Consider the following 22,059-nt stretch of genomic DNA (forward strand, 5'->3'; position numbering starts at 1 on the left):
ACCTCCCTGAGTTGTAGGGAGTACAGGAGCTGGAGGGTGTGGCTCTCCGTGGATGCTCAGTACATGGTGATGCTCCTCGGAAGGCCAGCTGCATCGTGAGGGGACAGGGCGTGGGGGAGGTGTCCCGGCTGTAGCTCTGAAGAGAGCCCCCAGAGCTGACACCCTTAGCTCATTCACTAGCTCGTGGCTCACTGTCTCCCAAGATGTTTCATGTTCACAGAACTCTTCTGAGTAGCAACCCAATAATCACCTCCCTTAGGAAATAAGAGAGAGAGCCCTGGTCTTCTTCGAGGCAACTCTCCCAAGCACCGTTCATTTCTGCTGACATCATATGTCCCGCCTCCTTTCTCTTCCCCCACTCAGCTGAGGGCTCTTTCAGAAGAAGAGGGCCACCTGCCTTCTCCCATGTCACAGCAGGACTAGGGATGGGGGCTAAGACTCCTGGGGGCACCCGGGCAATGACTTCCTGGTCTTTTCCTGCGTAGGTGGGCATTCACGCTGATCATCATCTCATCCTACACGGCCAACCTGGCAGCCTTCCTGACTGTGCAGCGCATGGACGTGCCCATTGAGTCAGTGGATGACCTGGCTGACCAGACTGCCATTGAGTATGGCACGATTCACGGAGGCTCCAGCATGACCTTCTTCCAAGTAAACCCATACGGTTGCTCACCAGAGTCGGGAGTTGGGCAGGATAAAGTTGAGATGTTTGTCTGCTGGAGATAAAAACATCTCTCCTCATCTCATACCCCCTTTTGAACACCTAGGTTGGAGGTCCTCATGGGGCTCATTTTCCCCCCCTGCTCCCCAAAATATCCCTGGAACCAGGTCCTCAGAGCATTGGGTTAATGTCACCCTTGTCCCTGAGTGTTGATCATGAATGATTAGTGCTGCTTAAGATGATTTTAATGATTGAAATGTTTTTTAATTGCAATAGTTTCATATTTATTTTAATAAGCACTAGAAAAGATATGTGGTGAAACTAACCTATACTTTTACTTATATTACTGCATAAGATGTGGTGAATGCATATTTTAAAAAATTTTTTGTAAGCTAAATTTTATTAGTAGTACTTAGACAAAGCAAGATTGGAGTAATACACTAATGAATGAAGTGTAAGGAACTTTAGATTAAGTTGAACTGGATTCACTGATCCTAGACTATATAGATCTCAGATGGGGACCGTTTTCACTTCTCTGAGTTTCCCTTGCAAGGCTCAGGAGCGGATCCTGCCACAATGCATGTTAGCCGGCCAACCAGAACTGGGCTAGGCACAGAAACAGTTTGTGTTGGCTTCAGGATCTCTAGGGAAGCAGATTTCCCTGGAGTCTGTGATTGTCTAAGCAGCCTATGACCCAAGAAGTTCATTTTCACATGAAACAAGTCCAAGGCCTTCGGTTTTCTGTTTTCCGTACGTGTCTCAGCGCTGCTGGCACAGGGACCATGAAGGCTTCATGCAAACATAGGGTTTGGATAATCCCCCAGAAATCTCTGTCTCCTTCTTATTTGTACCTGAGAAGCCAGCATTGGATAATGTGACTGATGGACTGGTTCAGAGTTGATAGAAAAGGGCTGGCGGTCTTCCTTTGAATGATGTCTCTTAGAAGTCCAGAATGAATCTGAACTCGCTGCCTCCCAGAAGGACAGTGGAGGATACAGCCAGAATACCCATACTCAGTTTGGTCAGCGTGTGGAGGTTGGCAATGGAAGACCCCTTGAGGGTGGATGAGGCAGAAGCAATGATCAAATCAGTAGGCGGAGTTTGCTGCACCTTCAGATCCTATTCCTTCTCTGTCTTTCTGTGTGCATGTGCCTGTTTAGTCGCTTAGTCGTGTCCGACTGTTTGTGACCTCATGGACTGTAGCCTGACCGGCTCCTCTGTCTATGGGATTCTTCAGGCAAGAATACTGGAGTGGGCTGCCATTCCCTTCTCCGGGGGTTGTCTTTCTGCAAAAGATGTCAGAATCACAACCCTCTCCTCCTGCCATTGAGCAGTGGCAGCTGAGAGATGAAAAGGCAGGTTCTTGAATGCAAGGAGAGGACTGAGTAGCGGAAGGACCAGGATTTTGGGGACCACTTGGATGCTCTCCCTTTCCAGACCACTGTCTCCTTTCGCTACCCTCAACCTGCTTCCTTGTGCTCTTTTCCCCAGAATTCCCGCTATCAGACCTACCAGCGCATGTGGAATTACATGTATTCCAAGCAGCCGAGTGTGTTCGTGAAGAGCACGGAGGAGGGGATCGCCAGGGTGTTGAATTCCAACTACGCCTTCCTTCTGGAGTCCACCATGAATGAGTACTATCGGCAGCGAAACTGCAACCTCACTCAGATTGGGGGCCTGCTGGACACCAAGGGCTATGGGATTGGCATGCCAGTCGGTATGCAGGAGAGGATCAGCCTCTTCGGGTAGCTCCACCCAGGCAGGCTCAGGGCAGCTCAGACCACTGAAGGCAGCCTTCACGTCAACAGCCCCTCCCAGAACAGCCCCTGTTTCTAGAACCAATTTCTCAGTGACTTGAGGCAGGCATTCTCAAGGTTTTTTTGTTTAGTTTTTTAAAAAAGCAAATCCTCGTACTTCGCGTCATCAGGGATCAGTTCTCAGTCCTTAGTTACTGAAGGGTTAATTGATTAGATTTTTTTATAATTTTGTTTATTTATTTTTGGCTGTGCTGGGTCTTCAGTGTTGCTCAGGCTTTTCTGTAGTTGCGGCAAGCAGGAGCTGCTACTCTCTAACTACGGTGCGTGGGCTTCTCATTGTGGTGGCTTCTCTTGTCATGGAGCACAAGCTCTAGGGCACACAGGCTCCAGTAGTTGCAACAATTGGGATCTTCCCAGATCAGGGACAGAACCTGTGTCTCCTACATTGGCAGATGGATTCTTTGCCACTGAGCCACCAGGGAAGCCCTTGTTAGTTATTAATTGGATGATTATGAAAGAGCACTCGGATGCCCCTGGTGGATTCTTTAGACCTGTTGTTCTCCCCGCTTCTGCTTCCTGCTCTTTGGCCATTTCTCTGCTAGCTGACCTCTCTACGAGTGGTGAAAGGGAGATGGTAGGACTCAAGTGAATTAATTTTGCTTTTAGTGTCCGTGGTGAAAGGTGAATATGAAAGGGGACTGATGTGATTGGAGGAGATGGCTTTCAAATCGTCTGTGGCTCTCATGGATCCGTCTACTCTGAGTCAGTGTAGATAGCCGAGAGTGAGCAGGAGAGCTCTGGTGTAGCTCTGATGAGGCTAGAGAAGCTTGGCTTCCAGAAAGGTATCCCAGCTATGCCTTCTAAAGGCAATGCCTGCTTTAGGCCTTCCCTCGCTGATGGCTCCTTCACCAGAAGATGAGGGGGAGCATGTTAACTGCTCACCATGGTTGTGACAGAGGTCTGGAAATGTCTCCCAAGTGTTTCAGACACATACCCTTTCCCCAACACCATGGAGGGTCAAGTGGTACAGGACTGACTTCAGACAAGGTTGTCCTGTGCGAGGCAGCAGGGAAAGAAGCAGGAATGGAGAAAATCAGATCATGTGGGAAAATTGATATACAGTACATGCATCTTTGCTGTGATCTTGCACAATTCTTCTCTCTTCTTTTAAGTGTAATTGATTTACAGTGGTGTGTTAGTTTCAGGTGACAGCAGAGTGATTCAGATAGACATATATATATATTTTTCAGACTCTCTCCCTTTATAGGTTATTAACAAATATTGAGTAGCATTCCACATGCTCTCCAGTAGGTCCTTGCTGGTTATCTATTTTATATATAGTGGTGTTACACCCCTTCTCTGGATCATTACATAACTCAAAACTCTATAAATTACGGGGCTCACTTATACCAGTGTCTTGTAAAGAGCATGGCTTTGAGGCAGGCAGATCTGGAAATGCACCCTGCTTCCTGACTGCAGGACCTTGGACAAGTGATTTAACGTTTCAGAGTCTCGATTATCTTATTTTAAGGGGAAAGTCACTCAGTCGTGTCTGACTCTTTGCCACCCCATGGAAGCTGTAACCTGCCAGGCTTCTCTGTCCATGGAATTCTCCAGGCAAAAATACTGGAGTGGGTTGCCATTCTCTTCTCTGAGGGATATTCCTGACCTGGGGATTGAACCCAGGTCTCCAGCATTGCAGGCGGATTCTTTATCATCTGAGCCACCAGGGAAGCCCCTCTCATTTTAAAACCAGGTTTCTAATACCTCTCTCAAAGGGTTATCTTGAAGGTTACACCTAATCATCCGGTCTCACCATGGTATATCATCACACTTAGCCTGTTTGGGGGGACATTAGACCCTCCTCATCTTTTCTATCATCCCCTCTGTTACTTGATCAAAGCAGATGACTTCTTAAAGACTGCTCAGAAACCAAGCCCGGGACCATAGGCAGTAACACGATTCAACTCTTGAACTCTGTAATTTCTGACACTAGTAGTTCCATAAACCAGAAGCCTCACTCAGGGCACCTGCATACTCTCTACTTAGCATCATATTTCATTGATTCCATTAATATTACAGATCGTGGGCCCCTTTGAGAAATTTACTGGTTGACATTTTGTTTCAAGATGGTGGAGTGAACCACAAAATGAGCCTAAGGTGCACCTTGATAATACTGTAGCAGTTTAACATATTTAACTGAAATGTCGAGTGTTTCAAAAGTTTTCATAGAGAAAAACCTATAGAGAGTTGACATGAAGCTGACTGACTAGAAATTCTCATTGATAACCAATGAAAAGGGGAGGGAAATGCATTGGTTTTGTGTCTGAAGTGATGCTGTTTCTGCTTGTGTTACTTTAATCTTATTCCACCTGCAAAGTAGATGTGGTCCTTCCCATCCTAGATGACAGAACTGAGATTCAGGGTTGGTAAGTTACTTGTCCAAGGTCACAGAATAGGTGGAGAGAAAAACTGGGCTTGAGCCTAGGGTGCCCGTCTCAAATCCAGCATTTAGCCTCCCAGACCGTGTTGACAAAAGGGTAGCCAGCTGGACAGGACAGGATAGATGGGGAGGGTGAACTATGAGATAGCCCAGCTTCTCAGGCTGGGAAGAGCACTGCAGAGTCGATTGATAAGACAGAATTTAGGTCTAAAGACAAGCACGTGTGTCCTTCTTAAGTGAGAGGTAAGGGGGTAAACAAATAAGCAATGTGATTGGACCCAGAAAAATTAAGGGAAACAGAACAAGGAACGAGATGGGTAGGCAGTTTAGGAGCAAAGTAGGCAAACACGGAGGAAGCAGAACAATCCTCTGCTGGGGCCCTTGGTGTGCCCTAGAGATTGGGCTGAAGATGCCTTGAAAACTGCTCGAAATACCTTGTCGGGTGGATACTTGTTTCTAAACCTGGAGTGTTCATTAGTCTCACCATCTAACACCATCTGCTAGTTCAAGTAGCCGTTCACTTCAGATGTGTGTTAAGTACCTGCTATATGTGAGGTGCTGTTGACATTCACCCAGTTTGCGTTTAATGCTGCAGGCTTGGGGTTTGAATGCCCAAGCATAGTTGTATCTATAGCAGGGAAGTTTCTATCTATGGAGTCATGGCTGTTAGAGTCCTAAGAGATCTGGGAACTGATCTGATTCCTTATCTGTCAACGGGCAATTCGTGGCCCAGTAGCAGGGCACCACCTTGGACCTTGTTGGCAATGTACTCTCAGCTGTCACCCCAGACCCACTGAATCGGAATCTGCAGGGTCGACAAAATCCCCAGGGGATTCCAATGTGCATGAAAGTTTGAGCGCAGGCATCTATTTGTTCCAACTCCTGCCTGTATCCTTCACCAGAGCCCTTTCCCCCAGACCATCTGTCCACAGCAGGCCTTCACAGAGCTTAGACAAGAACCTGGGTAGCTTAGTTGCTTTCCAGCCTCTTGGCAGCTTTTTCTTACTGATTTCAGACCTCAGCCTGTGCTGGGGCATCGAGCTTTCCATGGTTTCATTTAAGCCTGTTTCTGTGATTAAATCTAAATTCCGGGACCAGAGCTCCTTGACGGTATTCCATTTGAAAATTTAAAAAAGAATTGCACTCAACTAAGCCTTTGATTTGGAGTAGGCAATGGCAAGCCACTCCAGTACTCTTGCCTAGAAAATTCCATGGATGGAGCAGCCTGGTGGGCTGCAGTCCGTGGGGTCGCTAAGGGTTGGACACGACTGAGCGACTTCACTTTCACTTTTCACTTTCACACATTGGAGAAGGAAATGGCAACCCACTCCAGTGTTCTTGCCTGGAGAATCCCCGGGACAGGGGGGCCTGGTGGGCTTCCGTCTATGGGGTCACACAGAGTCGGACACGACTGAAGTGACTTAGCAGCAGCAGCAGCAGCAAGCCTTTGATTTGAGGAGGTGGGGGGAGCAATGTAAACAGGGGGGTGGACAAGATCAGGGTTCTGGGGCACCCAGCAGGCAGCTGTGAGGGTTGGGGATGCCCCAGATGGGTTCTCCATGCAGATAGAGCCACCCCTCTCTCTGGGTGGCTCTTCTCTTATTGGTGGCTGCCCCTGGTAAACAGTTGTTGGGTGTAATGTTGTGAGAGTTACAAATGGCAGCGAAACTAATTTAAATAAAGTGTAAAGTAGGCAGCTGATGTACAGCGAGGTTTGTGTCTCAGAAGATGTCCCTCCTTGGCCTCCCGGAGGCAGGTGGATGGGGAGCTTCTGCAACCAGTTCACTGCATGCCAGTGGGCAGGTGGGTTCACCCAGGTAGAATGCAGTGGCGCCTGGATGGGGAGGTGGGAGGCGCAGCTGCTGTCACTTGACCCACAGTGGGGTCTTGGCCATGGGCTGGGCGTGCCAGTCAGCATGGAAAGAAGGGAAGTAGAAATACCTGGTGCCCTACTTGAAGCCAGAATGCAGTCCTCTCCACGGAGAGTCCCAGCCTGAGCACAGTGGAAAGACGTGCTCCTGCGGGGACCCCAGCCCCTGTGCTGCATGGGCGGGTGGTGGGGGGTGGCAGGGAGGTTGAGACCTGGCCGGGGAGCAGAGAGATGCAGACGGGGCTCTCACGTCCTGTGTTTCGGGCTCTCCTGTGACCCCCAGGCTCCGTCTTTCGGGATGAGTTTGATCTGGCCATTCTCCAGCTACAGGAGAACAACCGCCTGGAAATCCTGAAGCGCAAGTGGTGGGAAGGGGGCAAGTGCCCCAAGGAGGAGGATCACAGAGCCAAAGGTAAGGGCGGCCGGGCCCCCTCCTGCCTGGGAGACCAGAGCTGCTTGTCTCTGGCTTCCGAATCCCAGGTCATTACAGGCTGAAAACAAGCCTCGAAAGGAGCCCAGGGCCAGGCTGGGACTGGCTCGGGTCAGCCCTGTCCCCAGGCCTCGGCTCCCTGTAGGGTATCCACTCCCGCCTGCTCCCAAGTCCTGGAGATGCTAACCCTGTCTCTCGCGTCCAGTCACTTCTGTGCCAGCACCTCCTCTTCCACTGTGGCCTGTGTCCCTGGCACTCCACAACCGCATGATTACAACAGCCTGCTTCTTTTTCCCATTTTGCCCCTCTTCAGCGTTCTCTCCGGGGCTTCCGAGTGGCGCTAGTGGTAAAGAACCCACCTGCCAGTGCAGGTTAGATGTAAGAGACTCAGGTTCAATCCTTGGGTTGGGAAGATCCCCTGGAGGAGGCCATGGCAACCCACTCCAGTATTCTTGCCTGGAGACTCCCGTGGACAGAGGAGATTGGGGGGCTGCAGTCCACAGTGTCACAGAGTCGGACACAACTGGGTGACTTGGCGCACTCGCACACTCAGTGTTCTCTCCACCAGGAGCCTTAAAAAGCTAATTCTTTTTAAGACGCACATAAGATTGCAGCCTTGGGGGCTTCACTGGCGATTCAATGCTTAAGACTCTGCCCCTTCACTGCAGGGAGTGTGTGTTCGATCCCTGGTCAAGGAAGTTCCTCATGCTGTGAGGTACAGCATTGAAGAAAAGAGATTGCAGCTTTGGCCTGGACAAACTTTCCGATGGTTGCCATCTCACTCAGAATAAAACTCAAGCTTTCTATGACTCCCGACCTACCTGATCTCTTCCCCCATTTTCTTCTTATTCCCCAAGTCTGCTCCTTTAGAAGCTCCCTCAGAGGGGCCATCAAGTCCCCACCCTGCACACCTCTCCCTGTCCTCTTAACTGCTTTGTTTCTCTTTTCAGACTTTATCGCTACCTGATATTATTATTTTCTATTAGTCCGTTTACTTTCTGCCTCTTCTAGAACATAAGTTCCATGAGGGCAGAGTTTGTCTTCCTCACAGGGCTGTCCACTGGGCCTGGATACTGCATTGAATGATTGTTAAATCCAGCTAGATAGAGAGCAGTCGTTGACTGCCGTGAAGTTCAGGAGGGCCTTCCTCTGTGGCTCAGCGGTCAAGAATCTGCCTGCAATGCAGGTGTCACAGGAGACACGAGTTCAAACCCTCGGTCAGGAAGATCCCCTGGAGGATGGCAGCCCACTCCAGTGTTCTTGCCTGGAGAATCCCTTGGACAGAGGAGCCTGGCAGGCTACAGTCCATAGGGTCGCAAATAGTTAGACATGACCGAAACCACTTAGCACTCATGCATGAGGGTCCTGAACATGTAGCATTTTCTGTCGGGGGAATATACACCCCGACTTACCCAGGACAATCTCGGAGTACATACCTGCTGCAGATCAGTTAATGCCTGTTAGTTATTTTTAGAATGCCCTTTCATTCTCCAAATGTCCTGCTTTGAGCAATAAATCATCTGGTCACCCCAGTGATCTACTGCAGCCTTGCTAAAATATGCAGCGAGTTTACCTATACACGCTGTCCCCCGGGGAGGCAGCAAAGGAGCAAAATGGATGATCCTTGTGCTTCCCTCTTGGCTCAGCGTGAGTGATTATCCAGGATGAGACAGTGAGGGAGTGACTTTGTGTTCCTAAGTGTCTCCGTGTGCATCTTGATCCTGCGAGGAGAGGGCTCAGGAATACAGGGGCAACCCAGCCCTTAGTCATTTAGAATATCGTCTTTTTTTTTTTTTTTGGTCGCACCTTGCAGCATGCAGGATCTATGTTCCCTGACCGGGGATCAAAGCTGTGCCCCCTGCAGTGGAAACATGGAATCGTAACCACTGGACCACTGAGGAAGTCCTGATCTGGAGTAATTTAAAATAGAAACAGAGAGGTGGGCCCGGGACCCAGAGTGAAACAGGAGAAGTGTCCAGGTTTCTGTCACCCTAAAAGCCCTCGATCCTCCTGCAGCCCTCTCCCTCCCACGGTGGGTTGGGTGCCTTCTGTGACCTTGGACTGAGCACTCAACATGCTGCTTTGCAACTCTTGGTGTCCTCTGCCTGGTCAATGGCAGAGTGGATCTATCTCCTCTGCTCTGTGTCCCTGGCCTCCCCTGCAGAGACTGACACATAATAGGCACTCAGGGAAAGTTTGTGGGATGTGTGATTAAAGCCACTGACTGATAGCAGTCAGAATACACCGCTTACGGGCCCCCTGGGCCACGCTAAGGTGCTGAATGACACTGCTGTGATGGTTTCCTGGGTAGCCTTCATGCCCAGAGCTCTCCACTCCATAGAGTTGTTCCTGACTCTGACAGCTGACTGGACATATGCGGGGATGCAGGGAGGCTGTAGATGAGTGAGGTTGATCAAAACAGGAGTGGCCAAGAGCAAGGGCTCAGAGAAGTGCAGGAACTCCCACGGGCTCCCCACCAGCTCTGGCTGCTCCAAGCCTCCTCCTCTTTTCCTTCTTGCTGGTGGTGAGGTTTGCCTCTTTCCTTCCCTTTGTAAAGCTGATCCTGTTTGATCTTTTGGAGCCTGGTTCCCCTCGAGACTCACTACTGAGTTATCCCAGCTCTCCAGTTTCCCCTTTCCCCCCTGGCCACTAAACCCAGCCCCCGGCCCTGCCCTTGGTGCACTTGGTATTTGCTTGTGTTTATTGTCACCGGTGATCTATAGAGGAACATTTGGAGGGCAGCAGAGTGGCAAGGACACAATGATGACTCAGGAGCTGGGACCTTATGGTTTTCACTCAGGGACCTCAGTTTAGATCATCTCTGTCCCATTCACGATTTCACCCAAAGTCCAGTGGAATCCCCCCACTGCCCAAGAATGAAGCTTATCAAACATTTTCCCCCCCTGCACACCTGTTTGTTCTGCCGACAGCCACTATGGTTCTCTCCCCTGAGGCAGTGTGCACAGGGTTCAGAATCATGGATAGTTGGTCAAGTGGACTCTGCTCCATAGATGGCCTTGTTTACACTGTGAAAGGTCTTTAAGCCTTAGTTTCCTTCTCTGGAAAACAGAGCTAAAAATAATAATGACCCTCCTTGGGCTATTGCAGAGATCGAATGAGATAAATTATGGTAAATGCTTAGCAGGGCACCTGGTTCAACGGAAATGAGAAGTGATTTTAGTCTAAATTTTTTATCTAAATAAGCAGTTGAGGTCTGAATAGTGTCCACAAGTGCATCTGTCCACCCTGTATTCCTCCAGGCTACATAGCTCTTCTAAGGTCAACACATAGGACACGAGTTTTCTGTTAATAGTTGTTCCCTATGGACTACGAGGAGTTGGCATGGACAGGGAGGCCTGGCGTGCTGTGATTCATGGGGTCGCGGAGAGTCGGACACGACTGAGCGACTGAACTGAACTGAACTGATGGACTACGAAAATCTTAAGGACAGGGTCTGTGTCGTATGTATTTTTCTATCCCAGTGACCAGCATATCATCTGACATTTCGTCAGTACTTGATGCAAGGAATGGAAAGGAATGAATGAATTGGCCATCATCTCAAGGACCTACAGCCTGGTCCTATTTCCTAGGTCTGTTTTCCTCCAGACAGCCCTGACATTCAGGCAGTGGATGGAAAGCGTTTACAGAGCCCCCACTGCCTCCCACAAACAGTGGACACCACTGTGTATCAGGCACTGTGCTGGGCTCTGAAAGTATGCAAAGCAGTGAAATGTGGCCCTGCCCTCAAGAGGCTTAGCACCTAGAGAGAGGCGCAGATCATCACTGTAACAGTCACAACGTAGGGATGCTTTCATAGAGCTGGACAGAAGGTGTTATGAAACCCCAGGGCAATACTTCTGAGCAATATTCAGGGGAGGTTTACAGAGACATGGGGCCTGGACTGTGAAACATCCATTAGGAGTTACAGCTTTGTTTATTTATTTTTATTTTATTTATTTATTTTGGCTCTGCTGGGTCTTCACTGCTGCACAGGCTTTTCTCTCGTTTTGTGTGTGGGCTTCTCATTGCAGTGGCTTCTCTTGTTGCAGAGCACAGGCTCTGGGGCATGTGGGCTTCAGTAGTTGCGGCCCCTGGGCTCTAGAGCACAGGCTCAATAGGGATTGAACCTGACTTACCTGCATTCGTAGGCAGATTCTTTACCACTGAGCCACCAGGGAAGCCCCAGGAAGTCACAGCTTTAGTAAGATTATGGAGCACAGCTGTCACACTCAGAAATTGCTTTCAAAAAGCAGGGTGAGATTGGAGTTAAGAGGACATTGAAAACTGGGTGAAGGCACGTGGACAGCAAACCAGTGTGTCCCAAACTTTCCCATGGAAGAAATGAACAGCAGAGGAGACTGAGTGTGTACTTTTAGGGGGTCTGGGGACACAGCCACAAACATCTCAAACAGCCCAACATGTTTGGCATATCCTTAAAGTCTTCTGTTTTGTTCTAAAAACTCATGTGAATTTTGCATCTGACAACCAAATATGGACATGTTTATGTAATGGAAAAACCCTTTTCTGGCCTAAACCCTGGGTAAAATCGTGTCCTAGGAAGATGTCCTAGGAACACCCCAGAGCTCTGCATACACCTTGGCATACCATGAGCACACTGGCCTGACTTGGTGACATTGGTGGCAGACCTCAAAGGTTCTGGCATGAGATGTGGCATCAAGAAAGCAGGTGTTGTGGATGGAGTTCTGAGCTGTCAGTGGCATTCATGGTCCCAGGGGACAGTCATTGCCTTGGGAGGAACAGAGAGGAGATATTGCCTTTAAGTTCTAAAAGAAGTTGTTCCAACTCAGCAGATACAGTGTTCTTAGAAGTCAAGGTGTTTGATTTGCTAAAAAGTATTTTGGAATACAGAAGGCCAGTACCTGAAAAGAAGCTTGGTGTAAAGCTGACACTGGAACTTCAAAGACCCAGGCCACCCAGTCTGCAAACCAGATAAAAAGATGCCCTCCTGAGACAGGGAGTTTCTGAGCAAGAAAGGATGTGTTAGAATTTGGAGGGTCCCTGAGAAGGAGCCTGATGCCCGGTTGAGAGGTGGAGAGTGCCAGAGAGAACTCTGGATTTGTTGGGAATCCCTAGAAGCAAAGAGATTTTTGGTTGCTTCCAGAGTTTGCAGACCCCAGAAATATGGTCATGCTGCATGGAGTGGGGGCATGAGAGATGGCACGTGGGGACCAGGGGCAGAGAGGTCGCAGGGTCAGGCCTGAATTTTCTAGGGTCCCAGACAAGGAAATCTAAGTCAAATCCAGCGTTAGGACAGGACACCTAACTCCACCCCCGTGACATAATCTCCTTGCCAACCTCAGACCTAAAATATATCAAGGAATGAAAGGGGAACAGAGAAAACACTGTATTTAACTGAATGTAAACCTGAAATTTAAACATAAAGAAATTTCTGTGTTTTTGGCAATCAGGTGAAAATAGGAGCCTGAGGTAGACATTTGGTACTTTTATAGGAAAATTAAGTTGTCGTTTTCGCAGCGCGGTTGGCTTGGGATATTCTTTCCCATTCCACAGAGCTTTTAAGAAGACTGTCTGACAGCAGAACTCAGAATGGATGGAGGAGAGAGACAGGGAAAGCAGGCTCCCAGGGATGATGGAAAGAAATGAGCAGGAGGCTTCTCCCCACTCTGCAATTGGGGACTGAATGTTCCTTGGCACGGAAAGGAAAACTGAGCAGATGAAGAGGGAAGATAAACAGTGGAAATCATCCTTGCCCAGGCCTCATGTACTTCAGAAGATGCTCGGGTTCTCTCAACCAGCTGATGCTAACTTGCCTCCTTGAGCTCGTCCTTGGGTACAAGAAGGGGAGCCGTATTAATCAGTGCTTTGTCCAAGAGGGGGCTGTGTGGGAGATGGTGTGCAAATCAGCATGAGAGCCGGGACTTCGGTTCCCAGCCCAGCCACAGCGGCTGGTGGCAGTTTAATGCAGTGGCCCCATTTCTGCCATGGCTGAAACCCAAGCAGACATTACTCAGAGAGGCTGAAAGGCTTTCTGGCTGAGCAAAAGTCCACGTGACCTCTGCCAAGCCAGGCCAGAAGCACTAACCTGGAAGGACCGGAGCCACTGCGTGGTTTGTGTGTGACAAATTAGCCATCAGACTTCCAGAATATAACTCACTGCTTGACAGACCTCCCCTCTCCTGTGGCAGAAGAACAGGAACCAGCATGGCCTCAAAGCTCTCCTCCTTGAAGGAATGGAGCTGCAGGACCATGTTTTTTCTTGAGTCTCAAACTGAGCAAAGGGCAGTCCTTTTCATTTACTTTCCAAAGCAGCTCCTAGGGAATCTTTCTTTTATTGATTGGAATCCCTTGGCTTCCACATGGACCTAAAGACAGGAGGAGAAGATGGAGCAGACCAAGAGGGATGGAGGTGGAGGGAACTATGAAGGGGGTCCTTATCTCACAGACCTCTGAAGCTGAGAGTGACATCAATTAGGATGTTTCAGACAATGCACAGTGCCTGGTATAATCCTTTTCTACTGTGTTATCCTATTAAAATGTGATACATTTTAAAGAAAAGGATCTGATGCTGCTCCACTTCTAATCCAATATTATAGCTCCAGCATCGCTGCCAAATTCCAGAGAAGAATCCTAACATTGGGCTGATGCCACCAATCTGAGTTGGGTTTTTTTGCCAGGTCTTCCCTTGGCTCTGATGAGAACCACAACATTACCCCTTGGCTTCATCTATCCCCATTTCTTGCCCTGCCTATAACTCAGTGACCTGTATACACAGCTGAAAAACACAGATCATGTGGAGGACAGGAGCATTACAAAAAGACGCAGGCTTCATTCCAAGCTGTTTCATTTTCTTCTGCCTTGTCTTTTCAAAAACACTCATTTTATTTATTTTCTCACTCAGCTCCTATAAAAAGAAATATCGTTAGCCACTCACAGGGGCCGACATCCCCATTCAAGGGGATTGGATTACCGAAGGCTTTGCAGAGCAATCGCCAGACAAAAAGGTAGTCGGTGAATTCCAAGGAAATTAAATACTTTTATCTTGAAAAACACAAGCTCACAATCAGGCTTCAAAGGAACATAAATACAACACCAGGCTGTGAAAATCAGGATCCCCTTTCAAGGATGGAATAGAGGCCAGTGGCATTGACTCACAAAATCCTTAGAGAGCAGGAAGTTTGCTGTCTGGCATGGCGGGAATGAAAGTGTGAGACATCTTAGCAAGAGTGGGGATGAGCGATGAGAGGGGTGGGGGGAATTGTGGGGACATTTTCCCTTCTCATTCTTCCCTGGGGGCCCAGCTCTATTATGCTGGTTCTCTAGTTTCTCTGGAGAGAGCCAAGACTGGAAACCTGAATGTGGGAGTTTAGATAGTGTCTCAAAGTGATGCTTGCAGAGAAAGCCTCTTCCTAAACAAATTGGATTGACTGCTCAGAGACAGGGAAACTCTGGGATTGGGGGTGGGGGGAGGTGGAAAGTGTGGTCAGGAACAGAGGCGAACCATGGCCCAGTGTGTCTGCATCAAAGGAGGTCAGCAAGCATAAAGACCACAGCCACACTGTGTCTGCAAAGTGAGGCAAGATTAAGTCAATGGATCTTTGCTGCAAACATTTGATGTAATGTTCCCAAGGAGAGAAGGGGTTTTTATAAGTGGAACTCATAGCCCATACATGGGCTTCCCTTGGCTCAGTGGTAAAGAATCCACCTGCAATACGGAGACACGAGTTGGATTCCCGGGTCAGGAAGAACCCCTGGAAAAGGAAATGACAACGCATTCTAGTATTCTTGCCTGTGAAATCCCATGGATAGAGGAGCCTTGCGGGCTGCAAATCCATGGGGTCGCAAAAGAGTTGGTCATGACTGAGTGACTAAACAACAGCACAGCCTCCCTCCCCAGTCACTTGGGACAGGATTGGGGCAGTGGTCCTAGGAATGACTTCAGTCATGGGGAGCCAGGTTGAGTTCTGTAATCATGCTTCTGCAGCATGAGGAACAGTGGGGGCCCCCAGTTCCCAGGAGAGGTGGTGTAGGGTAGGGATACAGGCTTAGACTCTGGCTTCCATTTGAGTCAGACACTTCCGCTTGCCAGCTGTGGGGTCCTGGGCAAGTTACCTGACTCCAATACCTTGGTTTCCTTATCTGGAACATAGAGGCAAGGGTAGTGCCAATTTCACAGGGCAACTGTTAGGATTGGATTAAAACATTTAGCCTGGTAAACTGGCTCATAGTAGACATTCATAAAGGTCAGCTTTTGTATTCACTTTGTATTTTCTGAAAAGATTATGCAGGTCAGCTCATATATGGGCAAGTAAAGTTGCTATTTACAACAAATAAGTCTATAGAGATGGGACTGTTTAATATATTTGCATGAATGTAGGTGAATGTGGCTCTGAATTGTTTTTTTGTTTAATTGCTAAGTCATGCCTGACTCTTTGCGACCCCATGGACTGTAGCCCTCCAGGATCATCTTTCCATGGGATTTTCCAGGCAAGAATACTGGAGTGGGTTGCCATTTCCTTCTCCAGAAGATCTTCCTGACCCAAGGATCAAACCCTGGTCTCCTGCATTGGCAGGCATATTCTTTACCACTGAGCTGCCAGGGAACTTCTAGACTCTGAATTAGTAAGTGCTTGAAAATCATATTGGTCAAAGAATCCACGTTCTTATCAAATGTTGTCAATCTGGAAGATTGCACCAAGCTTCAGCACCTAGCATAGTGCTCAGCTCATGGGAGCTTCTCAAGAAGGATGTGTTGACTGATGTCAAAGACAAAATACACTGCTTCCTAAAGGGACTGTGGTACCAGTCGCTCCTCTCTCTGCCCCTGCCACGTGACTCCTCTTGCCTCTGCCTCTTTACTTCCCAGGCTCCCATTCAAAAGGAATTGTCCTGCCTTGCATTTGCAGATTTCCACAGGACCATCTGGAGATATGCACGGGTTTTAAGGTCTGGGATATATGTACACCTGAATCCAAGAGGTGACTATTTGCTGGTCAGAACCAAAGGCAGAGCAGGTGGCTGGGTGGAGATTCAGATCTATTCAGAAATACTCCCTTGCAGGTGGCCCATTCTCCTCTGTAGTTCTGGAGACATCATTCTTCATTTGCATTTGTCAACTATCATTTGTGTTTGTGGGCAATCTGTGAATGACACCAAAGTTAGTCTTTAATCCACCGAGAGTTTATGGGGAGAGTTTGATTCCATTTTAGTTTAATAGTCTTACTTATGGGACCCAACTGAGCCTCAGAAACTCAAGTGTCAGGAAAATCTCAGTTTGAAAGCCATCTGTCTGGATGGCTTCTGTGTGGTCTTGTCTGAAGAAGGGAGGGTGGTGGTGGGGTGATAAGATGACTCCAATACAGGTGTGGAGGCATCTATGGGTGCATCGTGGGCCTTGGGGTCAGTCTGGAGGGAGTCCACATGACAGGCTCCTCTGAGTGATGGCTGTGAGCCGGGGAAGGCGTCTGACTTCTCGGAGAATGACTAATGACGATGTTAACAGAACCGCTGCTCCCTCCTAACTCTGCTTCCCGCTCGCTCCCAACTCCATCTGTTTCTCAACTGCAACTCTGCCAGCAATCTATTCTTGCCTCCCCTTTCCAGTGAGTTCCTAAAGGCACCAGCAGTATATAAGCCCGGCTCCTACAGGGATGGGGCCACTCAGCCGAGAGCCCTGATTAACATGCTGGTCTTGAAACACGAGAAGCTGGGAAAGAGAGGCTGTGGGGTGTTTCACTGACTCATGGTTTCTACCAGAACCCTGTTTAAACCTAAGCTCCTCCAAGAAACTTTCCCTCACCTGATCAAGATTATCCCAGCACAGATCACCTGTTTGTTTATAACTCTCCCCCAGCCCCACCCCCCAGACCTGCTCAGGATCACGTACGGTCAAGTCCACATTGTGAATCATCCGCGTCATGTTCAGTCCCACTTTGGCCAGCCATTCAGTACAGTCTGGGCCATCTGCCTGTGTCACCAGGCTAGGAGGATTGGATGAGGGCTAGTGCTCAGACTCTCAGCCATGTCTGACTCTGCGACTCCACGGACTGTAGCCCCCACGCTCCTCTGTCCGTGGGATTTCTCAGGCAAGAATACTGGAGTGGGCTGCCATTTCCTTCTCCAGGGGATCTTCCCGACCCAGGGGACAAACCCACATTAGTCTCTTACATCTCCTGCACTGGCAGGCGGATTCTTTACCCCTAGTGCCACCTGGGAATAATAGATGAGGGCTGGCCCACCTTATTATTAATTTAAAAGCATTTGATTAGGAGTGCATACATATCACAAAATGAATCCAAAGTTTTGGGTAATGCAGGCTTCTACACCTGTGATGTCCTTATCCTCTTTCTGTCAGCTCATTTTTTCAACAAGCATTTATTGACTCTTATGATGGGCCATGATTGTGGTTTTACAGAGCTGAACAAGACATGGATCCTCCTCTCAAGGGAATCACAGTCTAGTGGGAAATCAAGGTATCTACATTAATGATTATTCTATGCAGTTTTAGAGTGATACACGATGTATTAGAAATCTTCTGACCAGAAAGATCACTCGGGCAACATGGATGATAAAGTTGAGAAGGACAGGCGGTGTGCAGAGAAATCATTTTGGAATCTTCAGCCAAAGTCCAGGCAAGAGATGGTGGGGGCCTGAGCTAGGGAAGTGGTAGGAGAGACAGAGAAAAGGGTATGAAACTGAAAAGCATTTAGGAGGTTAAATCAGCAGGACAGTACATGGAGGAGAGGCAAGAAACCCCATGCAGGGAAATAGGAGAATATGCCTCAGAGCAGGCAAAAACAATTGAGAAGCCTAGGGGAGAACAGAGAGCAATGGCTTCATGAATAAAAGGAGGAAGAGGAAGTTCCCTGATGGTTCGATGGTTAGGATTTGGCACTTTTACTGCTGTGGCCCAGGTTCAGTCCCTGGTGGGGGAAGTGAGATCCCAACAACCTCACAGTATAGACAAAAAAAAAAGAAAAAAATGTAAAAAAGGGGTTGGTTGACAATGTCAAGTGTTACAAGAAGTTATTTAGGTTCAGGACTGGAAATTTTCTCATAGATTAGAAATAAAATGTTCATTGGTAACCCTGATGAACTTGGTTTTAGCGGTACAAAACAAAATTTTGTGGGATGACAAGTAAATATTCAGGAGGATAAAACTGAATTCAGAGTACAATCATTTTCTCCTTTAGATACCATAGACAGATCACCTAGCACCTAAAAGCTTTTCTTGAGTGTCCAAAACTATGTTTGAGGTCTGAAAAAAATTATTAGCTTCAAAATGCAAAAAGAAAACCGCTAAATTAAGTTGACGTGTAATTAAATATCTCCAAGATGTAACATTGTTTCAACTTCATTAACTTTAAATTTAACATTCATAAAAACTTCATTACATTTAGAAACAATTTTTTTTCAGCTTGATTTTTCTCCTTTTGCAAACATTCTCTTATATGCACAACAACTGCTAAGAAATCACAGCCAATTATACATTAACTGTTGCTTGCCACTCCATCACATCAGAAGCAGAATTTTAAAAATGCATTTAACATACAATGTGGGTACATTTTCTTTTTGTTTCACGTGGGATGGGGCCTCCAACTGTAAGCGTTTTAAGAGCTGTCTTAAAATAGTTCTGATGTAGACAAACTGTTTCAAAAAGCTTGTCCATGGAAGAAAGGAAAAAAGAAGGGTATTCACTAGACAGAGCTGGGGGGGAGGATTTTTTATTTTTCTTCCTTAATTTTTAATTAATATTTTATATTGGAGTATAGCCAAGTAACAATGTTGTGATAGTTTCAGGTGGAGCAAGGGGACTCAGTCATGTGTATACATGTATCCATTCGCCCCCAAACTCCCCTCCCATCCAGGCTGCCACATAACATTTAGCAGAGTTCCCTGTGCTATACAGGAGGACCTTGTTGGTTATCCATTTTAAATATAGTAGTGTGTTGATAGGAAGGGAAAGACTTGAGTGTGTTTTCATGCTGAGGGAAAAAACCAGTGGGGAAGTCAAGATTGGGGAGGGCCAGGATGGTGACAAAGGGCGACAGGGAACCACTAGAGCCTAGATGGCAGAACTGGACTTGAGGGTAGAACACCTCCTCTGCAGAAACACAAGGGGAGGTTGAGTTCCTAAAAGGAGATCCTAATCTTTTTTCTGGAGCTGAAGTTTCAATACTTTGGCCACCTGATGAAAGGAGCCAACTCACTGGAAAAGACCCTGATGCTGGGAAAGATTGAAGGCAAAAGGAGAAGGCGGTGACAGAGGATGAGATGGTTAGATACCATCACCAGCTCAATGGACATGAATTTGAGCAAATTCCGGGAGATAGTGGAGGACAGAGGAGTCTGGCATGCTGCAGTCCATGGGGTCCCAAAGAGTTGGACACAACTTAGTGACTGAACAACAGTGTTTTTTCTGTATCAGGCAGAACTATCTGAAGGTGATAGGAAAGTCCATGGTACCTCAACGGTCACTTGGGGCTCTGTTTACCTAAACAGGTGGGCATCCTTGGTGTCAAGTTATCACTTCCCCTTCACTGGGGAGCCCTTTCTTCACAGGGGCCGGCTGGAGAAACTAGTTATCCATGATGTTCAGGTGCACGTTCTAGAACCCAGTTCTCACCACCCCTAAAGCTATGGCTGCACACCCCAGCTAGATTCTTGGGGCATTCCCCCTTAAGTGTCTCTTTTGTCTCTCTGATGTTCCTGTGGTCAAAACCTTCTGCCTAAATGGTTCCAGGTTAGAGGGACAGGTCATCAAAGGAGTCCAAGCACCTTCCTGCTGAAAGGAAGAAATCTACTCCAAACTCTATATGCGTTCCCTGAGAACTGAGTTTTTAAGTTGTCTCTTGGTTTTGATTATTCAAAATAGAGGATGTTGTATTCATGCAGGTCCTCAAGAGTTGGCTTGGTGGACCTGCAGACCAAAGTGTATAACCCACTGGGTGCATTCACAATGTGAGCCCTTGGAGTAGCAGATTATTAGTATAGGCAGGTGCTGTGCCACGCTGTGTTATTTTAAAAACAAAACCAAAACCCAAAAACAAGGCATTCTCACTTGAGGCTTTGTGAGAGGAAACCCAAGACATCTTGAAATGGCTAGGCAGGGATATTTTTCCAGCTTTCCCAAGTACAGGAAGCAGCGTCAGATTTCTGCTCCTAAACCCTGGTTCATCTCAGCGTTGCAGGACGCTGGCTCTCCTTGACACGACATAGCTCCGTGTCCCATGAGGGCACTGCTGATTGAACAGACACTCAAAACGTGCAAGCATTCAGGAACAGCACAGGAGGGAAGCCACGCTCTTGGCCCTTTCCTAGATGAAAGCTGCTTTTAGATTTATGATTGTGGCCCCTGTTGAATCAGAGTTTCATGTGTTTCCGACACTCCCCCACAAAAAGCATCCAGTTACATAGTTAATGTGGTATTTGACATTGCAGAAGTGAAACAACCCTATAATTCTAGAAATATTTGTTAAGTATATGTTATTTGGACAGTTATCATACTAGGAAGTGAGGCTATAACCAGATATTGTTCCTGACTTGAAGAAACTTAGCTATGTACGATGCTTTCCCAAATACCAATTTGCAAACAAATTTTAGGCCTGGCTGGAAAAGAATCACCTGTGAAATGCATTTAAAAACACAGATTCCTAGGTATCATTTCCAGAGGTAGGGATTCCGTAGGTCGAGGGTAAGGACTAGGGATCTATGTTTTTAATGAGCTTCCCAGATGGTTCTGATGGCCTTCAGGTTTGGGAACCACTGGTCTGGTGGAATAAAAAGTTTTATTTTCCAAGTAAGTATTTTAGTAACATGTTGACACAGATAAGTAAAAGAAACTTTTTTCTATCCACAGTTTGGTTACAATTTTTTTATATCCATAGATATAGATGGCTTTATATCAAGCAAACACAGTGTTAGGAAGATTGATGACATTTTTGTGAAACAGCTAGAATTTGCAGGTATTTTGATATGATTGTTATTGTTGTTGTATAGTTGCTAAGTTGTGTCCGACTCTTTTCCACCCCCATGGACTATAGCCCACCAGGCTTCTCTGTTCATGGGATTTCCCAGGCAAGAATACTGGAGTGGGTAGCTATTTCCTTCTCCAGGGGATCTTCTTTATCCAGGGATCGAACTTGCATCTCCTGCATTGCAGGCAGATTTTTTTTACCACTGAGCCACCTGGGAAGCCCTTTGGTATCTATAGGCTAAATCCAATTTTGCCTGAGCCCGTTTTCATAAAATGACCGCCACTCCCGCCCCAAGAAGCTTCTCACCAATCTCCTCCATTTGCATCTACATCCCCTTCCCCTCTTCTCCTCCAGCTCTGCTCTGCTTTTGTTTCAAAAGAATAATTATATCTCAGGGAACGTGTATAAAGCATCTACAAGTCTCAAGTGCTGGTAATTCAAATAACATTCAGCATTTTTCATAGAATAATTATGTCTCCCAGCTCTTTTACTCTATTTTTTGTTTGTTCTCACTTTCTTACAGGACTAGGAATGGAGAATATTGGTGGAATCTTTGTGGTTCTTATTTGTGGCTTAATCGTGGCCATTTTTATGGCTATGCTGGAGTTTTTATGGACTCTCCGACACTCAGAAGCGACTGAGGTAAACCCTTTAATGGGTATGACCTATATAGTGTTGGCAGGCAGGGCAAAGTTCAGAGGCTCATGCAGGGACAAAGGTCATTTCAGACAGAACCTGTGAAATCCCACAGGAGGGTAGGGGGCCCACGGATTTAGCCCAACTGTGATTTAAGGTATAGTATTAAAAGGAAAAACAAGCGAAAGTAACCAGGTTACAATGGAAACAGTGGCTTTGGCTCTTCCATCTTAAGTATGTTTTCGCCTTGCAGTTAAAAGCTGTCTAGAGCTATTATCCTAATTCGTGAGAGCTCAAAATGGCATCT

The 22,059-nt window shown here is 47.3% G+C and overlaps 1 protein-coding gene across 7 annotated transcripts in view; it reads left to right on the forward strand.

Moving 5' to 3' along the window:
* Nucleotides 1–22,059, forward strand: part of GRIK4 (glutamate ionotropic receptor kainate type subunit 4) — a 392,975-nt gene that overhangs the window by 366,730 nt on the left and 4,186 nt on the right. For 5 of the 7 annotated variants that reach the window (XM_088843015.1, XM_088843018.1, XM_088843016.1 and 2 more), the window contains 4 exons: nucleotides 486–651; nucleotides 2,153–2,378; nucleotides 7,015–7,143; nucleotides 21,640–21,758. In XM_088843015.1, the coding sequence (XP_088699141.1) occupies nucleotides 486–651; nucleotides 2,153–2,378; nucleotides 7,015–7,143; nucleotides 21,640–21,758 (640 nt within the window). Of the gene's footprint in view, nucleotides 1–485; nucleotides 652–2,152; nucleotides 2,411–7,014; nucleotides 7,144–17,554; nucleotides 20,022–21,639; nucleotides 21,759–22,059 lie in introns of those variants that run through there. The other 2 variants (XM_088843021.1, XM_088843022.1) reach the window with 2 other exon arrangements.

This window comes from Moschus berezovskii, chromosome 14, assembly GCF_049115385.1.
Source record: "Moschus berezovskii isolate FMDL1 chromosome 14, NW_MosBer_1.0, whole genome shotgun sequence".
Lineage (NCBI taxonomy): Eukaryota > Metazoa > Chordata > Mammalia > Artiodactyla > Moschidae > Moschus > Moschus berezovskii.